The sequence below is a fragment of the Notolabrus celidotus genome, chromosome 20 (genome assembly GCF_009762535.1).
Source record: "Notolabrus celidotus isolate fNotCel1 chromosome 20, fNotCel1.pri, whole genome shotgun sequence".
NCBI lineage: Eukaryota > Metazoa > Chordata > Actinopteri > Labriformes > Labridae > Notolabrus > Notolabrus celidotus.
Window position 1 is genome coordinate 7,856,823 of NC_048291.1, and position 23,300 is coordinate 7,880,122.

Here is a 23,300-nt window from a genome sequence, read left to right on the forward strand (position 1 = left end):
CCTCAAACCATTCTTCATTACCCAATGTGAACACAGCTGTTTCTTTATGGCAGTGATAGATATCAGCATTTTTTTTCCTTTTACTGACTGCAACTTTAATAGAACCATCTCATATCAGGCAAATGCTAATGACAAGATTTCTTTATTGACTGTATATTTTAACATAAAATCAATGGATTTCACACTGAAAGTATTCAAGAGAGACAAAGAAAATGTTAGAGATGCACAGTACAATATGGTACAAAACATTCACAAGTACTGGAAAAATACTTTCCACACTGTCAGTAACAAACAGTGGTGGACAGTAACAGAGTAAATGTACTTGAGTACTGTACTTGAGTAAATATTTTGAGTATCTGTACTTTACTTTAGTATTATTTTTTGGGGAAATTTATTACTTTTCCTCCACTACATTCAGAAGACAATTATTGTACTTTTGACTCCACTACATTTCTACCAATGCTCTAGTTACTCTCTACTTTTGCTTCAAATCAGCTCATGAATGTCCTTCTCTTTTCTGAAATCTGATCCCTAACACAGTAAACTGGTTGTGTAGTTCTGTTTGTCTCAGTGGTTTAGCCATACCTGTATATCGTGCATCTCCACTGTTGAACATGGAGCAAACACAGAGCAAATTTCACTCAGATCAGGCAGTTCATTTAGAGGTGGTAATGATGGCTATAATTCTCTTGAGCATCCATGGACATATCTTCAGCCCGTGTTAGTGGTTTTTGAAATGAAGAATGATACGTATCGTTTGAAATGTTCTCCCTGTCTCCCACTCTGCTCAAACATACAAACATTCACAGTCCAACCTGAGAAAGCATGTTGAGCTACGTAACATTTGTTTCATTCCAGATCAACATTTCAAACTAAGTTGTCTGTGCTTGGAGTAACTTAGTTTCTGTTTTTATTCCATGGTAAAGTTTTTTACAGATTTTAAGTAATGGTTTCCAAATAAACATAATGTTATGAATGTCATGACTGCATTTATGTTATGTGAAACTACAAAGTTTTGAGATATTTTAAGAAGTACTTTGAATACTTGGCCTAAGTATTTTTTAAAAGCAAGTACTTCAGTACTTTAACTCAAGTAATAATCTGACAGAGCAACTTTCACTTGTATTGGAGTAATATTTGACCTGGAGGATCTATACTTAAGTAATGAAGCTGTGTACTGTCCACCACTGGTAACAAAACATGTTTTAATAACATTTAATTTCATATTAATCGGTTTTCTAAATGTAATATTTTTTTCTTGTGTTATTTGGTTCATACTTTCGCGTTTCTTACTTTCTTAAATCAAATGAAAACTTGGTAAAGGTTTTAATTTGGACATTCTGCCCATAGAGATTTTTTCCCTCGCTCGCTGTTGCATGCGTGCCGACGTCATTTCCCGGAAATACACGGTTTTTAGTATCTACAAGGTTTTGTCAGGCCGCGTTTGGCATGCGCTCTTCTGTTCAGCTGTTTCTATGTGCTACCCGCCCCACTGATGACGTCAGTGTCCATTCCTTTGATTATGGGTTAAGCGTCAATACGGAACTTTTCCGCGCCTTCCTCGGAGAAAGTTCACAAATTGAAGACGAGTGGCGGGAGCTCTTGTCAACTGGGGGCTGTTGTCAAGAAGTTGGGACCATTGTTAGATATTTTTAATCCTCTTGGTAACGCACCGGTTGCTGATATTCACCCGGACAGGTTGTTGGTGAGATCTCTTCTATGTTTTGGTAAAACCGGTTTTGGCGCCAGGCTGCTCTGTTTACAACTAGCTTGTTTCTTTTCCTTGATACAAAAGAAAGAAGCAAACCCAAACTCTCCGTGAAATTAAACTCTCATTTATAAGCAAATTACACAATAAAACGTTTGTAGTTATCTGCGTTTGAACGGTTTGTAAGTACATGAGCTACAGTAGAATGATGCTAACTGTATGGTGTGTTTGGGGAAGTTTTCAGGGGTGACTGGTTTCTGAAACAGCAGCCATGTTAGTAACAGGTACCTGAGATGATCATGTGCAGTATGGAAGCTTGTCTCTCACTTGATGGTGCTTGATTCCATTCGCACGACAAAGTTCATTACAACCCCCTTGTTATACCAGTATTAAATACAAAACTTTAAGTGTAACAAGTGTTTCTCTACATTTGATTGCTGGAAGCACTTAACATGTTTATCCCTCAAACCTATATAGAATGTACGCACTACCAAAGTACTATCAAAGTATTGTCCTTTTTCTGTTCTATACTATAACCAGTGGTGGAGAGTACACAGCTTCATTACTTAAGTATGGATCATCCAGGTCAAATATTACTCCAATACAAGTGAAAGTTGCTCTGTCAGATTATTACTTGAGTTAAAGTACTGAAGTACTTGCTTTTAAAAATACTAAGTATTCAAAATACTTTTTAAAATATCTCAAAACTTTGTATTTTCACAATACATAAATGCAGTCATGACATTCAGTAACACTATGTTTATTTGGAAACCATTACTTAAAATCTGTAAAAACTATACCATGGAATAAAAACAGAAACTAAGTTACTCCAAGCACAGACAACTTAGTTTGAAATGTTCATCTGGAATGAAACAAATGTTACGTAGCTCAACATGCTTTCTCAGGTTGGACTGTGAATGTTTGTATGTTTGAGCAGAGTGGAAAACAGGGAGAACATTTCAAATGATACGTATCATTCTTCATTTTAAAAACCTCTAACACAGGCTGAAGATATGGTCATGGGTGCTCAGGTGGAGAATTATAGCCATCATTACCACCTCTAAATGAACTGCCTGATCTGAGTGAAATTTGCTCTGTGTTTCCTCCACATTTAACCGTGGAGACGCACGATATACAGGTATGTCTAAACCACTGAGACAAACAGAACTACACAAACACAGTTTACTGTCTTAGGGATCAGATTTCAGAAAAGAGAAGGAAATTCATGAGCTGACTTCAAAGCAAAAGTAGTGAGTAACTAGAGCACTGATAGAAATGTAGTGGAGTCAAAAGTACAATAATTGTCTTCTGAATGTAGTGGAGGAAAAGTTATAAGTATCCCCAAAAATAATACTCAATTAAAGTACAGATACTCAAAAAATTTACTCAAGTACAGTACTCAAGTACATTTACTCTGTTACTGTCCACCTCTGACTATAATCAATATAAAGTTGCTGGTTTTATTACCAAAGTAGTACTACAAGTATATGTGGCTGGAATGGTTTTGCCTTGTTATTAAAAAACACTGTTCAACCTTACCTTTATGACCACCTGCATAAATCGCTCATATCTTTATACTCGCCCATTTTTCTGCTTTCAACACATCAAATCATTAGAAAAAACATTCACCTGCAGCATAAAATAACCCCAGCACCCTCACATGACACTGTACATAGATAACCAGCTGTTTACTGAACCTGTCAGTGGTCATAATGTCACGGGAGATCTGTGTTTATGTTTGATATCTTTTCCAACAAGCTTTCTGTCATTAATGTGTTATGCAGATATGGATTTTAAAAGACGTAATGGTGGCCCTCCTATGGGTGGAGCCTCTCAGGCCAAACGAGCTAAACCAGTTGGTGACTGGGAGGACAGCCCGTCACAGTTTGAAGAGGAACTGTCCATGTTTGATGAAGCAGACATGGAGGAGACGGAGGGACAGGCAGGTCATGATGTTATCCCTGTGGGTGAGTGTTGAACAGAATGCGATCATACTTTATTGAGTAGTATGGTGTCCTGGGTAGAGTCACTTAAATGATGCACTTCTGTTTTTTAACTCCTTGTGTTGTCAGGTGACCTTTTCTCGGCAGACCTCAACCCTCGATGGCGGCGGCCTAATGCTCCTACACTGAACACATCATCTGATACTCTGGTGTTTCAGCAGATTGATCTCGACTACTATTTAGGTAATAAGCAGAGGTTGAAACTTGGGTTGCAAAGGGGTGGAACATTTCCGGTAAATTTCCATGGGATGTTAAGCTGGGGAATTTTGGAAATTCCAAATTGGAATTAACGGGAGTTAACTGGGAATTGAGGGTAATTTAATGGAAAGGTATCATATATCCAAGCATTAATATTTTTTTTGTTATAAGCAGACATCCATCCAAAATAATAGAATTAAAACAGATTTATTTGTAAATAGAACTTTATCAAGTGTCAAATATTTTATTGAACAATCAATTCTTTCATTGAAGAACAAAAACATGAATGTTGAGTTATATATTACTCCTCCCTCCGACCCAACCCATTCAAAAATGAACAAAAATGCAATCCCAACAAAGTCCCATTCACAATGTTTTATGTAAAGAGCGCCTCTCCCTCCAACAAAGTCCCATTCAACACGCAAATGAAAACGCATCTTCCCTCAAGCTTCTCAAGCCAAGCCTCTACAGGATTCTAGTATCTGTGCATGTGATGGAGGAATGCACAGTGCATGTAGGGGGCGTGGTCTCAATAGCCCTGCAGTAAACAGTGTGCTATTTGCATGTGATTGAGGAATAGCATAGATATTCAACTGTACTTGCATGAAATCTGGTTGTTTTAGTCAGGATTATGCTTAAATATATTTCCCCCAACTATATGTAAGTTCCCTATTAAGAGCCAACCTTCAATTTAGAAAATTCCTGGTTTATTTCCATGGAAAGTTTCCAACTTTGAAAATTCCCGTAATTTTTCAACTCTAGTTGAAACTAGATATCTCCCCCGTGATGGACACTTTTTCTCCTCACACAGCTTTGAATGTTTGCTGTGTGTCAGAGTGTTAAAGTTGTTTTCTATGGCTGTGTTGTGCAGGAGGAACAGTCGCTGGCATGCCCGGCCAGTCGCAGGGAAAAGTCCCCATCATCCGGATGTTTGGGGTGACAGACAGCGGCAACAGTGTGTGCTGTCACATCCACGGCTTTGCACCATACTTCTACATTCCTGCACCAAGTGGTGAGTACTTTTCTGTATTTTTTCAATAAATGGGAAACATTTTATTTCAGTTTTTCTGAATGATTGACATCCTGCACCTTTTCCCCCCTTTAGGTTTAAAGCCCGGGGACCTGGGGGAGTTCAAAAGAGAGTTGAACAACGTCGTCTTGAAGGATATGAGGTCCAATAAAGACAACATCTCTGTGACAGTGCTGGCTGTGGACGTCACTCGCAAAGAGAGTGAGTACGAGGGACATCGTGTGAATTCATTCAAAGTTTATAAAGAACATTTTCTTTTCTTTTTTTAAGTTGTGTTCTTGGGCATTTTGCCTTTAGTGACAGGACAGCGGAAGAGCTACAGGAAATTTGGGGAGTAGAGAGTGGGGGAGTGTAGCCTCTATACATGGGGCGCTTAGACCACTAAGCCACCAGCACCCCACAAAGAACATTTAAAATTATTCATTATCAAATTATGATGACCTGCACATGCTCATTCTAGTTACTAAGTCAAGTTGCCTATGGATTAAGCTTTGAATCCTAGTTACAGACTTAAAGTGATAATTGACGATGCATTTTGATGATATGTGGAATCAAACTTTCTTTTCTTCTTACCCCAACAGATATGTATGGTTACCATGGGAAACGTATTCAAGATTTTTTGAGAATAACCATGGCGATGCCTCGGCTCATCGCTCCGGCAAAGAGGCTGCTGGAGCAGGGCTTCAAATTTTCTAATTTCCCCCTACAGAGCTTCCAACCTTACGAGGCTAACATAGACTTTGAGATCAGGTGTGTATAAGTGTGTGTTTGCTTGACTGTCTAAAACCGTTGACAGTGTTTTCATAAGGTTAAAGAAAGACTTTGTCTTGCAGACAGTTTCTTTTTTTAACCACAGACCTGAGAATTTGTCTCAAAGTGATATCGATGTTCGTTAGCTTGTTACTAAAGTTAGTCATTCTACATGGCTGTGTTCTAAAGCTTTCTGAGTTAATGTAAAACAAAAAGTCCATCGTCAGCCTCATGAGCCTCTTTGTGCTCTCAGGTTTATGGTGGACTGTGATGTGGTCGGCTGCTGCTGGATTGAACTCCCCAAAGGAAAGTACAGAGTGCGAGAAGAGAGGAGCGTGGGGGAGACAGACTCCCAGCGCCTGGGGAAGGTAGGTCCAGTTTACAGCTTACTTGTTTTTGTTGTCGTGTGGTCTGTCACGTCTTTGTTGTGGAATGGGTCAGGTTTTTCTAAACGGACTCCTGTGTCTGTCCTTCAGGTGTCCTTGTGTCAGTATGAGGTGGATGTTGGTTGGACGGATTTGATTAGTCACCCTGCTGAAGGAGACTGGCAGAGGATCGCACCGCTTCGAGTCCTCAGCTTTGACATCGAGTGTGCGGGAAGAAAAGGTGGAGCTCTTTTAGTCATACAGAATGCAATCATTATTCTTTTACATCTTTTACATCAATCAATCAATCAATCAATCAATCAAACAATCAATCAATCAAGCTTTACTTATATGGCATCTTGCATACAAGTCAAATGCAATTCAAATGCCTTTATGGCTATTAAAAAACGAGAGATGCAGAAGTAAAATAATGAAAAAAAACCATATATTTTGTTTGGTATTGTTTTGTTTTTCTTTTGTCGTTGACCTTATTATTACTTTTTATGTGAAATGTATTTTGTTTCTGTATTGTTCTATTTCCTTCTGAATTTTGCACATTATTGAAAACAATAAAAAAAAGCGAATTACAAAAAAAATAAAATAAAAAAAGAAGTAAAATAGTGGAAGAAAATGCTACATATTAAAAAACAAAACATATTTTGAAATTGAGACTAATGCACACTAGCAACAATTAAATGTATGTAACTATAAAAATGAGTTAAAGCATCAAAATAACATTATGAATATGAATAATTAGAATAAATAGATAATAAAAAAGGGTAAGGATAAAAGTTGAAGATAAATAAAGTCACTAAAAATATCAGTAAAACTGAGTAGGCTAATAATTTAAAAAAAGTAGTTAGATTATGAATCCAACACAGAAATAACATTTTAATCAATATATTGAATTAAAATGATAAAATGATGAAACCCTACATAACCTCTTATAATTCTTGAGGAATATCAAATGAAGATTCTGACTTGGGTGTCTGTTTCCCTTCCAGGAATCTTCCCAGAAGCTGACAAAGACCCCGTGATTCAGATCGCGTCCATGGTGCAGCGACAGGGCGAGACGGAGCCGTTCATTCGCACCGTGTTCACCCTTCAGTCGTGCGCCAGCATCGTGGGCTCTCAGATTCTGTGTTTTACGCAGGAGAAACAGATGCTGCAGGTACTGCAGGGGACTTCAGTGAGGAACGGGAAAAACATTAATATTTCAGACATGTTTCTTATTTTTGTTGATCATTTTGTTTCTGTTGATTTTTCTGTGAGCAGAGCTGGGCCGAGTTTTTGAGGACGGTGGATCCAGATATCATCACCGGGTACAACATCCAAAACTTTGACTTCCCTTATTTGCTCAACAGGGCGGCTGCTTTAAAGGTAAGATCGAGTCACGTTTTGGAATGTGCAAATACAACGTTAATACTCTGGAAGGATGTTATTGTAGTAGAAATACTCCTCTGTCCTCCGTTTCACTTAAGAGAACATATTTTTGTTCTTATTTTGGTGTTTAGGTAAATTACTTTCCGTACCTCGGCCGCGTGCGAGGCATCAAGTCAGTCTTGAAGGACTCAAACTTCCAGAGCAAGCAGATGGGCCGCAGAGAGAATAAGACCACCAACATTGAGGGCCGTGTTCAATTTGATCTACTACAGGTCAGACAAAACTTCAGCTGCATAACCCACTGTTACAAACAACTACTTTCTAATATCATGGTCACTGTACCATCAGTTTGTTCTGTGCTGATTTTTTCAGAGCATTTCCAGGACAAATCTCTTGTCTCAGTCTGATTGGTGTGTCTCTCTCAGGTTCTTCTCAGGGACTATAAGCTGCGCTCGTACACACTGAACGCTGTGAGTTTCCACTTCCTGCAAGAGCAGAAGGAGGATGTGCAGCACTCCATTATCACAGATCTGCAGGTAAAGCATGCTCATTGTTTCACCTGAAAAAGCTCATAATAATAATAATAATAATAAGAAGAAGAATAATAAGAATCTCTATCTTAAATAAATGACATATTCATCCTTGCTTTTCTTCCTTTATCATAGAATGGTAACGAACAAACCCGTCGTCGTTTGGCCGTCTACTGCCTGAAAGACGCCTACCTCCCGCTGCGCCTGCTGCAGAAGCTGATGTGCGTGATTAACTACATGGAGATGGCCAGAGTGACGGGTGTGCCCCTCACCTACCTGCTCTCAAGAGGACAGCAGATCAAAGTCGTCTCACAGCTGCTGCGACAGGTAACAAACTCCCAGACATTGACTTGATGCATTCATGCAGATTTAACGATGGAACCTAAAAGTGTTTGTTCTTGTTCAGGCCATGAAGCAGGACCTGGTCATGCCTGTAGTAAAGACAGAAGGAGGAGAAGACTACACCGGAGCGACTGTCATTGAGCCAGAAAAAGGGTGAGAGCCTCAGCTGTGTGCAGAGTGTGAGACTCTTCGCTGCTCCTGCTGTAAGTCGATGATTTTCATACATCGTTCTGTTCCTTGTTTGTCTCTTTGCAGGTATTACAGTGTTCCCATTGCCACCCTGGATTTCTCCTCCCTGTATCCCTCCATCATGATGGCTCACAATCTGTGCTACACCACCCTGCTGCAGAAAGGCTCAACAGAGAAATTCGGGTAAGAAGTTATTTAATTCAGAAACACTTTAATTTCATCTGAAACTCCATTATGTGTAACTTCAGTTTAAATTTCTTGATTCATTCTTCCTTAATCCCTTATTAAATGTCTTCATGTCTGGTGTTAACATGCTTCTTTGTGTCTCCAGCCTCTCACCTGAGGACTTCATCAAGACTCCCACAAGTGACATGTTTGTGAAGAGCTCTGTGAGGAAAGGACTTCTCCCTGAGATCCTGGAGAACCTGCTGTCTGCCAGAAAGAGGTTTGAGTCTTCCAGATAAAATCACACGATCCAGTTCATCTGGAGTTTTTTAACTGATGTGTACAGTTACTGTTTCAGTGGACAGCTGTCGTTGCTCTGGGCTATCTTATCATTTCAGTTTCATCAGTTGACATAAAACAGATAACTGTGCTTTAGATCATCTGTACATCAGAAACATGCCTCTCTTCTTAACTTGTCACACTGTTTGTGTTCAGGGCTAAAATGGAGCTGAAGAAGGAAACAGATCCGTTCAAGAGGCAGGTGCTGGACGGCCGACAGCTGGCTCTCAAAATCAGCGCAAACTCCGTCTACGGCTTCACTGGAGCTCAGGTGGGCAAGCTGCCCTGCCTGGAGATCTCACAGGTAAGAACTAGAAATAACCTTTAGAAATACATTACAAATACAAATAACATCAAATAACTTACAAAAAAACAGAAGTATGTGTTTTGGAGATGTTTACATAACGTAATACAGGGGTTCCCAAACTTTTCAGCCTGCGACCCCCAAAATATAGGTGCCAAACACTTGCGACCCCCACTGTCCCTCAAAGTGATTTAATGTGGCTTCATTTAGCTGGTCTCGATAAAATTAGCCTACCTGTATGAGCATATGTCTGTGTTTCCTGTGCTGTTATGATTAACCTACTGCTACTGATGATTTTGATCATTGACTGTTCACTAACTCTAAACTTAGAGGTCATCTGGCAAAAAGAAAGGCAGAAAACTCATTACATCTTCTATTTTCAAGGTTTTAATTCAAGTTTAGCTACTATTTTTGTTGATATTTTTTACTATAATGGGTAAAATATGCTATTTTTAGATAGCTTAAAAAAAACAAAACATTCTGGAAGACATCTCATGACCCCCCATTTGTGTCTCGCGAACTCCCAGGGGGTCCCGACCCACACTTTGGGAACCCCTGACGTAATATGTTAATGCCACACTACCTACACTAAAGAGATGACTTCACATCCATGTTTACAGATTGTTGGAGCTATTTCCATCATTTCGTATATTTGATTATTTTACTTTAATTATTTAAGAAAAAAGTCAAATAGCCACTACACTGATGTCAAGGGTTTATGATCAACAAGACTGAAGTTGTTCCCAGCTTGACTTTGCTCACGCTCCTTTTCCGCATGGATGTGAAGTCAGAGCAGAGAAAGAGACGTAGGGCAAAGATCAGGGATGTAATATAAACCACAGGATGAGTGGGAATCTAAAGGGTTAAACACAAAGACAGAATAGAAGTGATAAACTAAATCACAGCGGACTGTTTTCTTGTAGTTTTGCTACAAGCTGAGAAGACAGCTGCTGCCTTTTTTACACCTGGGCACACGCATAAGTCAAGTCAAATTTTATTTATATAGCACATTTTAAAACAACCGCCGTTGACCAAAGTGCTGTGCAAGCTTAAAAACACAATCAATAAAAACAAGTAGTTAAAAAAAAAAAAAGCCACAATGAATAAAAGCAAGATAATATGTTGGATGTCTCACTCAACAGGCGTTAAATGCCAATGCAAAGAGGTGCATTTTAAGTAGCGATTTAAAGCTCTAAGTAGTCTGAGCAGTCCTGATATTCAGAGGCAGGATGTTCCACAGTGTGGGAGCAGCATCCACAAAGGTTCGGTCCCCTCGAGTTTTGAGCCTCGCTCTTAAATACATAACACAGAGGCACATATTACCTTGCCGTAATATGACAGCTTTGCTCCATGCCCAATGAACGCTTGTTCCTTTAAGTCTTTCTTTCTTTTGTTCTCCTCCAGAGCGTCACTGGTTTTGGGAGGCAGATGATCGAGAAAACCAAACAGTTAGTGGAGTCCAAATACACGGTGTCCAATGGTTACCCAGGTGATGCAAAGGTAAGGAAAACACAAAGGTGCACCAATACTCACACAAACTATTCTTTTCTCTTTCAGTGGTTAGTCGTAAGTCTTAAATCCTGTGTTTAAACTTGTATTAGATGTTTTTGATGGGCCTTTTTTTGTGCTTTTACAATTTAATGTATTTCTGATTTTAATCTTTGAAGGTCATTTACGGGGACACAGACTCCGTCATGGTTAAGCTTGGAGTCGGCACAGTGAGGGAGGCCATGGATGTCGGGAAGGAGGCAGCAGAGTGGGTGTCGTCGCACTTCACCCCCCCCATCAAACTGGAGTTTGAGAAGGTACCACCTCCGTCTACTGGATTTATAAAACAAGTGTTTTCATCTGTGGAGGAAGAGAATGCGTCTGTAAAAATTGGGCAACAATTTCAAATTGCAAAGAGACTCAAAGTTTGATCGTCTTGCGTTCATCACTTCCTCAGGTGTACTACCCGTACCTGCTGATCAACAAGAAGCGCTACGCAGGCCTGTATTTCTCCTCCAGTGCAGACACTCATGAGAAGATGGACTGCAAAGGTATTGAGACCGTCCGCAGAGACAACTGCCCCCTAGTGGCCAACCTGATCAATACCTGTCTGCAGAAAATCCTCATAGACAGGTACACACACACACACAAACACATGAACATACACTGCATTTTATAAGCTATTGGCATCAAATAAAGCTGATGTGATGTTTGTACAGAGATCCTCAGGGTGCTGTGGATCATGCTAAAGAAGTGATCTCGGACTTGTTGTGCAACCGTATCGACATCAGCCAACTGGTCATCACCAAGGAGCTGACTCGCACGGCGCAGGAGTATGCTGGGAAACAGGCGCACGTGGAGCTTGCTGAGAGGTGAACACACACACACACACACACACACACACACACACACACACACACACACACACACACACACACACACACACACACACACACACACACACACACACACACACACATTTTTGTTAAATAGGTTTTATCTTTTAATGATTTTGAGAGAGTGATACATGCTTTTATTTCAACTCGACTGGACTACTGCAATGCACTTTATGTAGGCATTAACCAGGCCTCCCTGTCACGCCTACAGCTAGTTCAAAATGCTGCTGCTTGGCTTTCAACTGACACCCGCAAGCGAGAGCACATAACCCCCATCCTTGCCTCCCTCCACTGGCTCCCTGTTCATTTTAGGATTCATTTTAAGATTTATTGTTTATTTTTAAAATGGTTAAATGGAATAGCTCCACAGTACATCACCAACCTCCTGCAAAGCTACACTCCCACACGTTTTTTAAGGTCTACAGGATAGCAGCTTCTTGTGGTCCCTAAGACTAGGCTGAAAACCAGGGGTGGCCGTGCCTTCTCTGCAGTGGCCCCCAAACTGTGGAACGAGCTACCCCCCCATGTTAGATTGTCCCCAACATTACTGACTTTTAAATCCCGCCTTAAAACATATTTTTACTCCTTGGCTTTTAACCCAGCATGAGAGTTGTGTGGTCTCTGTCTCTGTCTGTTCTTTTATTGGATTTTTATTTTTATTCCATGTATTTTAAATTTTTTAATTTTAAATTTTTTTTTTTATCATAATTCTTTTACTTTATTCTCTTTTATTTTCTGACATCATTTTATGTTCTGTGTGTTTTAACTTATTTTACCTCACTGTGCAGCACTTTGCTAAACTTGATTGTTTTTTTAAATGTGCTATATAAATAAAGTGGATTGGATTGGATTTGAAAGTTGTTCTATAGTGGAATGTGTGAACCGACAATTTAACACTCATATTCAACAGAATGAGGAAGAGAGACGCTGGCAGCGCCCCTAACCTGGGAGACCGAGTTCCCTACGTCATCATTAAGGCTGCAAAGGGAGTCGCGGCTTACATGAAGTCAGAGGTCAGCAGTGATTTATTATCCGTCAGTGACTTTGTTTGGTTGATTTGTGCTTGAATAAGATAAAAGCCTTGATTTTCCAACGTGCTAATGTAGGACCCGATCTATGTGCTGGAGAACACCATTCCCATTGACACACAATACTACCTGGAGCAGCAGCTGTCCAAACCACTGATGAGGATATTTGAGCCCATCCTCGGAGAGAGCAAGGCCGAGAGCGTCCTGCTCAGTGAGTCCAGGAAAACACACACACATCATAGTCATCCTCAATCACTTATTCACGTATTAAGTAAGGGATAATGTACAGTTTGCAGGTGGTTATGGGGTTTCTCATGTTCGTGAAAGTTAATAACTGTCGCCAAGGGGTTTTGACCAATCAGAATCAAGTATTTATTTCTTAACTCTAATTGGAAAAAATATAACATTCTGACATTACGTTAAAGTGTTATCTTTCTTATCTATCTGTGAATCTCATCATCACTGTTGTTCGTTGTCTTTCAGAGGGCGACCACACGCGCTGTAAGACCGTGCTGACCTCAAAGATCGGGGGCCTCATGGCATTTGCTCAGAAGAGGAGCACCTGTATCGGTTGCAAAGCTGTGCTCAAGACGGACGGTGTGTGTGTGCTCAGAGTTCTCAGAGTTTCATTATACCTTGATCTTTACTTTGTGACTGACACTGAAACGTTCAGGGTAGAAATGACTCCTGTCATTGTGTTTGCATTTCATTGCAGCTGCTGTGTGTGATTTCTGTAAGAAGAGGGAGTCTGAGCTCTACCAAAAGGAGGTAGGAAACATGGAAGATTATTAGATATGTTTTTCTTCATTAACAGGGCTTTGTTTACCTTGAGTCCACACTGTAATTATGCTTTCATCTTTTTTTTTAATTTAAACCTATATTTAACCAGGTTGTCACATTGAGATTAAAATCTCTTGTTCAAGAGAGACCTGGCCAAGGTAGCAGCCTCAGAGTTATAGACACAAAAGAACTACAAAGAATACAACATGGACAAGTCACAACAGTCAACATTTCTAAAACATATTTAAATACACACCAGACTTTCAAGAAAAAAAAAACCCCAACCACATTCTTATTTTAACTTATCACTATCAATCCTCATTTTGCACATTTGAACTCCCCAGAATTCATGGTGCATGTGTGAAAATATTTCGATATATCACATCAGTGATAGAGTTCTGTATCAAAATGGCTCATGTAAAGACTACGACACTTAAAGCAGGATGAATGATCTTTTTCTGTATGTCTGAAACAATAGTCTTTTTTTTTTTTTTTTTTCACACATAAAAATGTAGATTATTCTTATTATTTATTTTAAAGTTATATTTTTGGAGCTTTTACACCTTTATTTGGGAGAGGAGAGGACAGTGGATAGAGAGGAAATCAAGGCGAGTGACATGCAGGAAGGGGGCCACGGCCTGAATCAGACCTGTATTTCAGGGCGTGCGACATAACCATATCTGCGCCCCTGATTGTAGATTATTAAACTAGAAACAGGAAGCCTTGCAATGTCACAAAATATAGAATTATAATGTAGTTTGTTGGCAGTATAGAGCTTTAGATTTTATGTGTTTCAATATGTTTATTAAGGAAAACAGGATCTCCACACAGACATTCAGTTTTTTTATACTACAGTCATTTCCCAAAAGCCTGATTTCACAGCCTGCATACAAGTGAATTACTTATTCCTTATCATCAGGCAAAAACTGTCCTCATCAAGAGCTCTGGATTTTATTGAAAGGGTTTTATTGTTTTATCGTTTTGTTAAATGAGAGTAAATTAGGATGTTTTCTTACATTTACATTAAAATCTTGGATTAGTTTTCTAGATTAAGCAGAAATTGAAGAGGTTTTTTGTAGAGATTTAGTTCAACAATTGTCTTAACAAGTCTCTGAAACCAAATCCAAAATTCATCACTCAGTGTGTCTTTGGGGAAGCAACACAAATGTGTCCAATGAATATTTTGAGTTTAGATACAGTGATCAATCTGTTTCACACCCATGATCAGGATTCTAATTACTCATACAAGCAATGATCCATGAACTCCAAAACAAACACACACTCAAACCAACCTCTCTGTGCTTCCAAACACTGACATGCTCCTAAGTTTGATTTATGCTCACAGTAAACCGAGGCCCCCCCTGGTGTTCAGTGTCGGAATTGCCGATAAAATATAACCAGCATTGTTTCACATCGTCTTACAGCAGAATTAAAACCTCAGTCTGACTCTAAACATGGTTTCTATCTGAAAACAAATCATATTCAGGACAAACTAACATTGTCCTCATTCACAGATCTTTCACCTGAACGCCCTGGAGGAGCGTTTCTCTCGCCTGTGGACTCAGTGTCAGCGCTGTCAAGGCTCCCTCCACGAGGATGTGCTCTGTACTAGGTACACATTTACCTCACATTTACATCCGTGTTTATCACCACAGAGCTTTACATGAAGTAACACTGTTCCTCCTGTGTGTCTGCAGCCGGGACTGTCCCATCTTCTACATGAGGAAGAAGGTGCAGAAAGATCTGGACGACCACAGCAAGCTGGTGTCTCGCTTTGGATGGTGAGAGGAACAAACTCAACAGCCTCTCACTCTAGTGTATTTTCTATGCCTTTTGGTGCCTGTATAAATATCTGTATATCACACTATTTCTATGTTTTCTAATGAATAAAAAGATGTTTAGTAGTTTTTGTAAAATAAACTCCAAAAGCAACATCTCTTTGTTCTGTCGTGTGTGATTGGCAGTTATGTAACAATCATTGTGAAACATTTGCCAGAACTTAGTGACAGAACCTGTCTCTGTTCAGATTAACATGTCTCATCATTCATTCAAAAAGTAAAAGTGAATGTGCTTTTATAGACGAGAAGAGGAACTTCATTGTCTCTGTCTAACCTCAGACAAATCTCTTCCCCATCACTGATCTGTCAGCAAACAAGACAAACAAACGGAGGACTGTTTGACCTTTCTTTTAAAACATGAAGAAGGATATCTATAGTTAGTGGTTATAAACAAATTGGGAACACGTTCTCAACACAGTTTGAGAAAAGTCCCCTCATGTTGGGGGTTTCTTCTTGTTCTCTTGAGACCTCGTAAAGATCAACTCTCAGAGCTGACGACGCACACAAAGAAGCCTTTAAGATGACACATCTGTCAGTAAAATATTTATTGGGATCAGATTAAGTTTTGCATTTTACAGTTTTCTTTTTAAAGTTACATCAGGTCCAGACGAAGAGTCATTTAAAATATCATCAAAGTCGTTCTCTCTCCTGGATTGATTCATCGATTGTTGGCAGTGAACTCACTGAACTTTAAAAACACCTGAACCACTCTTTTCTTCCTCCAGTTACTTTAAAATCAGGGAATGTTGTTTGTGAGGCTACAAAAATAGATTCTTTTTATAATCTTTTACATTTAGGCTGACGGCAGTTGATAAAAAAAAATCAAAACACTGCTATAAAAATGATGCACTGTTGAATATCCTTATAATCCAGCATGGTAGCTGAAAACTAACACTGATTTCAGCTTGTGTGTGGTTAACATGAAGTATGTGTGTACATTGAGGTGTAGAACTAAGAGCCGAAACACTAAGACTGTTTTCGAAACTTCGGGCTACACACCACCTATGAATGCAGTCCGCACTACATACTGAGTTTGAAGGAAGTATGACTGTTCTGTTGGATCTGTTTTGCAGTATGCTGGGCCATGCGTCCACTTATGATTTAAAAGTTAAGAAGTGGTTTATGTGGAAATTATTCATTTTCACAGCACCTTAAAACTGAGTGCCCCCCGTCAAATACGGAAAAAAAGATTAAGTGGAAGCTTAGCGCTGTGCATTGTGGGACACGAGGCAGACTGGTCCGATGCATAATGAGACATTTTCCTGAATCAGGAGAAAGCCGGGGAGTTTTGGCATACTGCAGATTTTGCTCTTGTTCACATACTACATACTGGACTTGGCCAAATCAGCATTTCTAGTATAGTAGGTGGTTTAGGAAACAACCTAGGACTGGGATTAAACTGAATTAAAAGTAGACTTAAAATACCAAAACAGCTTCATCTTCAAACAGGTGGACACATTATTTGAGCTCCTCATAGCTCTGGATATAAAATCATATACAGTATCTGGGTCTAGTTTTAAAATGGCACTGACTAACCTGAAGTAAATCTACAATAAACATAAAGAGTGAATAAAGTGCACCACAGTCGTGTTCTGTTTCTGATGTGACCATGTTACACATTTTGTGTGTATCTATGGTCAAAGTGAGGAAAAAAAAAAGATCTTGCTGATGTGTTGTAAGCTTGAGAAGAAAAAATTCCAAACTTAAAAACACGACACCTACGGAAGAGGATGAGGGCCACTGGAAAAAATGTTTGAGGTGCAATATATCGAATCATTCTGAGATTAAAGAGATTTCTGAGAAAATTCAGAATTTTGACTTTAATCTCAGAACTCTGACTTTAATCTTAGAATTCTGACTTTAATCTCAGAACTCTGATTTAAATCTCAGAATTCCAACTTTCTCAGAACTCTGACTTTAATCTCAGAACTCTGACTTTAATCTTAGAGTTGACTTTAATCTCAGAACTCTGACTTTAATCTTAGAGTTGACTTTAATCTCAGAACTCTGAATTTAATCTTAGAATTCTGACTTTAATCTCAGAGCTCTGACTTTAATTTTAGAACTCTTACTTTAATCTTAGAACTCTGACTTTAATGTTAGAATTCTGACTTTAATCTCAAAATTCTGACTTTAATCTCAGAATTTTCAATCTCTTTATTCTCAGAATTCTGAATTAATCTCAGGACTCTGACTTTAATCTCAGAATTCCAACTTTCTCAGAACTCTGACTTTAATCTCAGAATCTTTAATTTCTTTAATCTCAGAATTCTGAATTAATCTCAAACTCTGACTTTAATCTCAGAATAAAAGAAAACATTGCACCTTCATTTTTTCCTCCCCAGAGGCCCTAATCCTCTTCTGTTTAACACCGGTCACCTACCGGGAGAGTAAAAAAAGCATCCATTTCAACATGACAATGTTTACATGTTAAAGGTCAGACATGTGCCAAATAACCACATAATTCATCACAGATTGAACCATTCAAAACATGTTGTGTCCGAGAATAACGGTGCAGATTTGGATTAACGGGTCAGCTGATGTGACAGTGCAAAGTGCAGTGACGCACCAAAGTGAACCCTGGAACTCTCACGCAGACACCAGGAGCTAAAAAGTCAGTCAAAACACTGACTGCAGGAACGATCAGAAGAATTATCATTAAAAGATTCTTGGAAAGACTCAAAAACAGTTTGCTCTGAAGTTAAACTCAATAAAAACATGTAACTAATACCTGCAGTTTCAAGTTTAGTCGTGAAAACGTGACAGTGAATTCCCAGTGTTAGAAACACAGCCGCTGCACAGTGTAAAAATGGAGAATGTTGGGATGCTGTGACAGCAGTGAAAATCGATTTCTCTTTGCCTCTGTGGAGCGCCGTGCTCGACATCTCCATTGAGAGAGAGGACGAGGAGGTGCAGTGTGTGAGGGGAGAGGAAAACAAGTGCTGCGAGGGATACTGCTGCATGGTGTGTGTGTGTGTGTGTGTGTGTGTGTGGTTTGCTATAGTATAATGCAACGTCTCTGAGTGTTCTTCTTGCTCTTCTTGTTGCTGCGGTTGGTCTCCTTGTATCTTCTGATCTCCCGCACTAGTGAATAGAAAGCTTCCTCCACACCCTGCAACACCAATCAGAAACTCACTCACAATCTAACATTGATCTGTAATAATGTGACGTGTTACTGTACTTGTGTTTGCAGATGTCTTACTGTCAGGCACTGCTGCAGACTAAACTCAGGTGTTATTATCTTGTGTTCCTACCTGTCTGGTTTTGGCAGACGTCTCGACAAACGGCACTCCATAGCTTCGCGCCAGCTCCTGAGCCTGTCGCGTCTCCACTGTGCGAGTGCCGAGGTCGCTCTTATTCCCCACCAGCACCATGGGAACACTGTCGCTGTCCTTCACCCTGTTGATCTGCTCTCTGAGGAGGCGACACAAGCAAACAGCAGCATGTCAGAAACTGAGCCTCCTCAAAGCGATTAATCACGAGCGTGTCAGAAATGAAGATTTGAGGATAAAACTTGGGCATAAAAGTCATCAAATCAAGTTAAATCACTTGATTTGATGTTGGTGCTCTATGCTTTATTGATGACCGCCATGCTTCGTGTACCTGTAGAGGTGAACATCCTCAAAGGACTTGGTATTGTTGATAGCAAACACACAGAGGAAGCCCTCGCCTGTCCTCATGTACTGGTCTCTCATGGCGCTGTACTCCTCCTGACCTGCAGTGTCCAGGATGTCCAACAGGCAGGTCTCTCCATCGATCACCACCTGCTTTCTGTACGAGTCCTGCAACAAAAGGGAGTGACGTGGTTATGCAAGAAGCATGAAACTGCACGAGCAACGAACAACTGCCAAGAAATGACAGTGGATTGCATCACATTAACTCTCATACTTTTCCCATGACTCTCTCTGAGCTGCTTCATGTAGAAACACGACACCGGTGAACAGACTGTTTGTAATTCACTTGCAGAGACAAAAATCCATGAAATTAAAACATCAACTGACTCAAAGTTGACACAACTAACAACGTCTGGAGATTTACGAGCGAGATTTTGCAGCAGAGCTGATTTAAACGTGTTTGTGGCGTTTATTTGAAACTAATGAGGGCTTAGAGGAGAGCCGTTCAAAGAGGTTTTACTTTGTTCACACAAACTCAGAGGGTTTTTTCATGCAGCGGATTTGTCACAGCAGGTCCTTGTGTTTGTTTGGATTGACTCTGCATTGGTGTTTAACTTTCCTGTATTATGTGCGACAGCTGTTGTTTGCAGATTTGGATTTGAGATATCAAACTAAAGCCCACTTTGTAACATGTGACGCATTCATACAGAAATTTACCCAATGGGATTTAAAGTGGTCAGATTAAGCTTGGACAACAATCAACTTTTAACAGAATTAAAATCCTTTTTAAACTTCTAAGATTTTAATGATGTGTAACCTATAAAAGTATGACTCCAGGATGAGAGCCAGACAAGGGGACTGACTTTCTGACTTTATACGGGTGGTCTAAGGTATGTATGCACACTCTTCTATGAGTAACATTTTTTAAAAGTTCTGTCTGATCAGATCCACTTTCATTTCTAACACCAAAGCATCGTACAGATATTAAAATCCTGTGCACACTTATTTCTATAACTTTAAAAAGTGACATCAAAATGAGAATGAAATCTTCTCAGATTAAAGCTCCTGTAAGGAACTTTGTGTTGATTTTAGCACCCCCTACAAAGTCATACCTCTCATCTCTTTGCTGATCTTGTCTGAGTCCTGTTTTTTATTATTATAAAATAATCATTCTGCTTTTCTCTAAAGTGAAATGTACAACTCATTGGCCCAATCTCACCGTCCACCCTCACACACTCTCTGACTTTGAGGCGTGGTCCCGCTAAGTCCGTGAGGGCTTAGGGCTGTCCCACTGTTAAATCTTAAAGTGTGTGAGGGATCTCTCAGACTTTTTTAAGCTATTTATGCCCCCTTTCTGTAACAGGGCATTTTTGTAGACTTAGCGTAGGGAATTACCCAGAGTTCATAGCATTGTGACGTGAAACACAGGATTCCTAGGCGAAGCCTGCGAGCATGGAAGGGTAAAGAACGCTGTAACATGAAATTTTTAAAACAGTGCACTCAGACTTTAATCTCAGAATTCCAAATTTCTCAGAACTCTGATTTTAATCTCAAAATGTTGTCTTTAATCTCAGAACTCTGACTTTATTCTCAAAATGTTGTCTTTAATCTCAGAACTCTGACTTTATTCTCAAAATGTTGTCTTTAATCTCAGAACTCTGACTTTATTCTCAAAATGTTGTCTTTAATCTCAGAACTCTGACTTTATTCTCAAAATGTTGTCTTTAATCTCAGAACTCTGACTTTATTCTCAAAATGTTGTCTTTAATCTCAGAACTCTGACTTTATTCTCAAAATGTTGTCTTTAATCTCAGAACTCTGACTTAAGTATCAGAATCTTTAATCTCTTTAATCTTTAGTCTCAGAATTCTGACTTTAATCTCAGAATTCTGACTTTCTCAGAATTTGACTTTATTCTCAGATTAAAAAAAAATATTGCACCTTCATTTTTTAAGGCGTGACTTTGAGGCGTTGTCCCGAGAGGGATCTCTCACAGACTTTTTGAGCCCTTTATGCCCCCTTTTTCGTATGTGGCCATTTCTGCAGATTTAGCGTAAGGGTATTACCCATAGTTCATAGCATTGTGATGTGAAACAGGATTCTTTGGGGAAGCCCGCAAGCGTGAAAGGGTAAAGAACGCAGTAACACATAATCAGTGAAAAACTCCTTACAGGTGCTTTAATTCTGTAATGGTTCTGAAAGATCTATAACCACAATTTTAAGTACTATCATATGTAAACATTCAAAATTTAAACATAAAGAAAACTACAAACAACCTGTTGCATTTCAACATACCAAGCATGATATTGGATTTTGGGTAGGCCTCTGGACCCCTGACCCCCCTCCCCCTGGATCCACCCCCTGTGTGACTCAGGCATTGGATCATCTGCTGTGTAATGATTACTTTACTATTCAAGGACACTGTTTGTGAAAACATCAAAACTTTTGTTGTGCAATTTTTAAACGTGGGACTATGACTTGTAATTAAATACTTTGCCTTTCCCTCATTTTGCAGGCTTGTATTGTTCTATTTATAAGTTGAAGTGTTTAGTTTGTAAGTTTTTGCATCGTGCTCATGGGTTATTAAATTATTGTTGCACTTGAGAAACACACTTCTTACTAGAGATGTGATGAACGAGTCGGTCTTTTGAACGGCTCTTTTAAGTGAACGATGAGAACCGATTCGCAGTTGCGAGCCGTTCATTTGGGAGGTGTTTTTAAATGCAGATTGCCCACGCTGCCTTCACGTGTCACCTGCATGCCCCATGAGTCTTTTGCTCACACTTATTGTCCACACTTTGTTATTGTTTACACTGTTTTGATGTGGAGCTGAGCTCCTGTTTCTAAAATAGTTCAGATGTAGAAACACCAGGTGGGGTAGTACAATTTAGCTTTCACATTTTTATAATGTCTTAATTTTTATACTAGTAGTATTTATATTTTTTATATACATATATATTTATTCTTATTTATTAATATTCTTATTTTTTTCTGTATTGTTAAAATGTTCTTGTGTGGAAGATTTTACAGTAAAGTTGTTTTGCATGGAAGTTATCTGTAGCCTGCATAGTTTTTATAGTGCCACAAAGTTTTTTAGGTGAGGGAAAATTCAATATAGTGATCTCGCTGTCGAAGCATGGGCATATGGCACCATCTTATAGAATGTTTACAATGCCAATATATATATAATCAATATTTCAGAATAATTTTCACCAAGAGTATAAATATATTGGTGGGATGTGTAAGTTTGAATTATTGTGATCTGAGTCTTATCTTATAACTGCTACCAGTGATTGTTTCCTTGATAAAAAACGAGTTACCCCTGGTTGACTTCTAAAAAATAAATAAATATAACAATGAGCCAAAGAGACAGTCTTTTGAACGGCTCTTTGAAAGGAACGGCTCCTCAAGATCAGGTTCCCTTCAAAGAGTCATAAATCCCATCTCTACTTCTTACATATAACAATGATTTGCATTCAATCTCTTGACAGTTCTAACATACTTTAGTGATAAAGGTAAGGGAGGGAGCTACTTTTTCTTCTGCATGTTATGCAACTTCACTCCTTTTTAGAAGAGTCACATCATATCCTGTGTGGAAATCCACTTTCAGGACAGATGTGACTGAAGCTTAGAAGTAAGAGTTAGAGTTTTCTCTACTATATGACTCTGGACCCAGGACCCTGTGTGTGATGGTCGGCCCCTCACCTCGATGGTTGGATCATACTCGTCCACAAAGTGATTCTGGATGAGCTGGATGGTGAGAGCGCTCTTCCCCACGCCTCCTGCCCCGACCACCACCAGTTTGTACTCGGTCATACCTGCCAATGATTCAGCAGGAGAGAGCCGTGAGTTTACATGAGATGAGTTTCAGGTCAGAACAAATCTCCACAGTTCATGTAACAGTCTCCTTCCTCCCCACACTGACATGACGAAGACACTGACCCAGATTTAAGGATACTCGCTGACTAAGTCTTTGTGCACACAGATCGTTACATTCACGGATTTTTATAAAGAATATTTGTGTTGAAGAGTAGATTTTCTTACCTTCCTGTCGGATTTATAACAGAGTGTTGAATGATAACTGACTTCACAAGTGGGTCTCTGAGATTAGCATGCTACATAACGTTAGCCTGGGACGATTTCCTCATTCAAACACCTGTAGAGAAACTTCTAAATATGTTCCAAAACTGCTTCTACAACTTCAATAAAGTGTCTGAAAATATCAGACAAAGTTTGCGATGATTTAAAAAGATCTTAGTAAATGTTTAAAAGAAATAAAAAGCCTAAATTCTTCTGAGTTCCTATTAGGTCTCCATTGAGGTTCATTGAAAGTAGAGCGTTTTCACGTTA

General features: G+C 39.3%; 2 protein-coding genes across 2 annotated transcripts; one reads left to right on the plus strand and one right to left on the minus strand.

Annotated features, from left to right (window-relative positions):
- The first annotated feature begins 1,400 nt into the window (after positions 1-1,400).
- On the plus strand, positions 1,401-15,422 carry pold1 (polymerase (DNA directed), delta 1, catalytic subunit). Its single transcript, XM_034711971.1, has 27 exons — positions 1,401-1,705; positions 3,493-3,675; positions 3,781-3,894; positions 4,781-4,921; positions 5,015-5,140; positions 5,521-5,689; positions 5,943-6,057; positions 6,166-6,295; positions 7,059-7,225; positions 7,330-7,434; positions 7,569-7,709; positions 7,863-7,973; positions 8,103-8,294; positions 8,374-8,462; positions 8,565-8,681; positions 8,830-8,943; positions 9,159-9,306; positions 10,711-10,806; positions 10,974-11,111; positions 11,252-11,427; positions 11,514-11,666; positions 12,601-12,703; positions 12,797-12,929; positions 13,202-13,315; positions 13,434-13,486; positions 15,013-15,110; positions 15,196-15,422. Exons 2-27 carry the CDS (start codon positions 3,495-3,497, stop codon positions 15,281-15,283), a joined length of 3,312 nt encoding a protein of 1,103 aa, XP_034567862.1. The 5' UTR covers positions 1,401-1,705; positions 3,493-3,494; the 3' UTR covers positions 15,284-15,422.
- Positions 15,423-15,850: 428 nt separating this feature from the next.
- Positions 15,851-23,300, minus strand: zgc:55558 (uncharacterized protein LOC393228 homolog). The gene is made up of 5 exons (XM_034712017.1): positions 22,995-23,300; positions 22,656-22,768; positions 18,940-19,118; positions 18,591-18,750; positions 15,851-18,448 (listed from the first exon to the last, which is right to left on the minus strand). Exons 2-5 carry the CDS (start codon positions 22,764-22,766, stop codon positions 18,335-18,337), a joined length of 564 nt encoding a protein of 187 aa, XP_034567908.1. The 5' UTR covers positions 22,767-22,768; positions 22,995-23,300; the 3' UTR covers positions 15,851-18,334.

Coding starts and splice junctions, on each gene's coding strand:
- pold1 (XM_034711971.1), top strand. CDS start 3,495: ATGGATTTTAAAAGACGTAATGGTGGCCCTCCTATGGGTGGAGCCTCT. Junction 6,058..6,165: donor ACTCCCAGCGCCTGGGGAAG/GTAGGTCCAGTT, acceptor TCTGTCCTTCAG/GTGTCCTTGTGTCAGTATGA. Junction 8,682..8,829: donor GGCTCAACAGAGAAATTCGG/GTAAGAAGTTAT, acceptor TTGTGTCTCCAG/CCTCTCACCTGAGGACTTCA.
- zgc:55558 (XM_034712017.1), bottom strand. CDS start 22,766: ATGACCGAGTACAAACTGGTGGTGGTCGGGGCAGGAGGCGTGGGGAAG. Junction 19,119..22,655: donor AGTATGATCCAACCATCGAG/GTGAGGGGCCGA, acceptor CTTTTGTTGCAG/GACTCGTACAGAAAGCAGGT. Junction 18,449..18,590: donor CGTCTGCCAAAACCAGACAG/GTAGGAACACAA, acceptor TTGGTGTTGCAG/GGTGTGGAGGAAGCTTTCTA.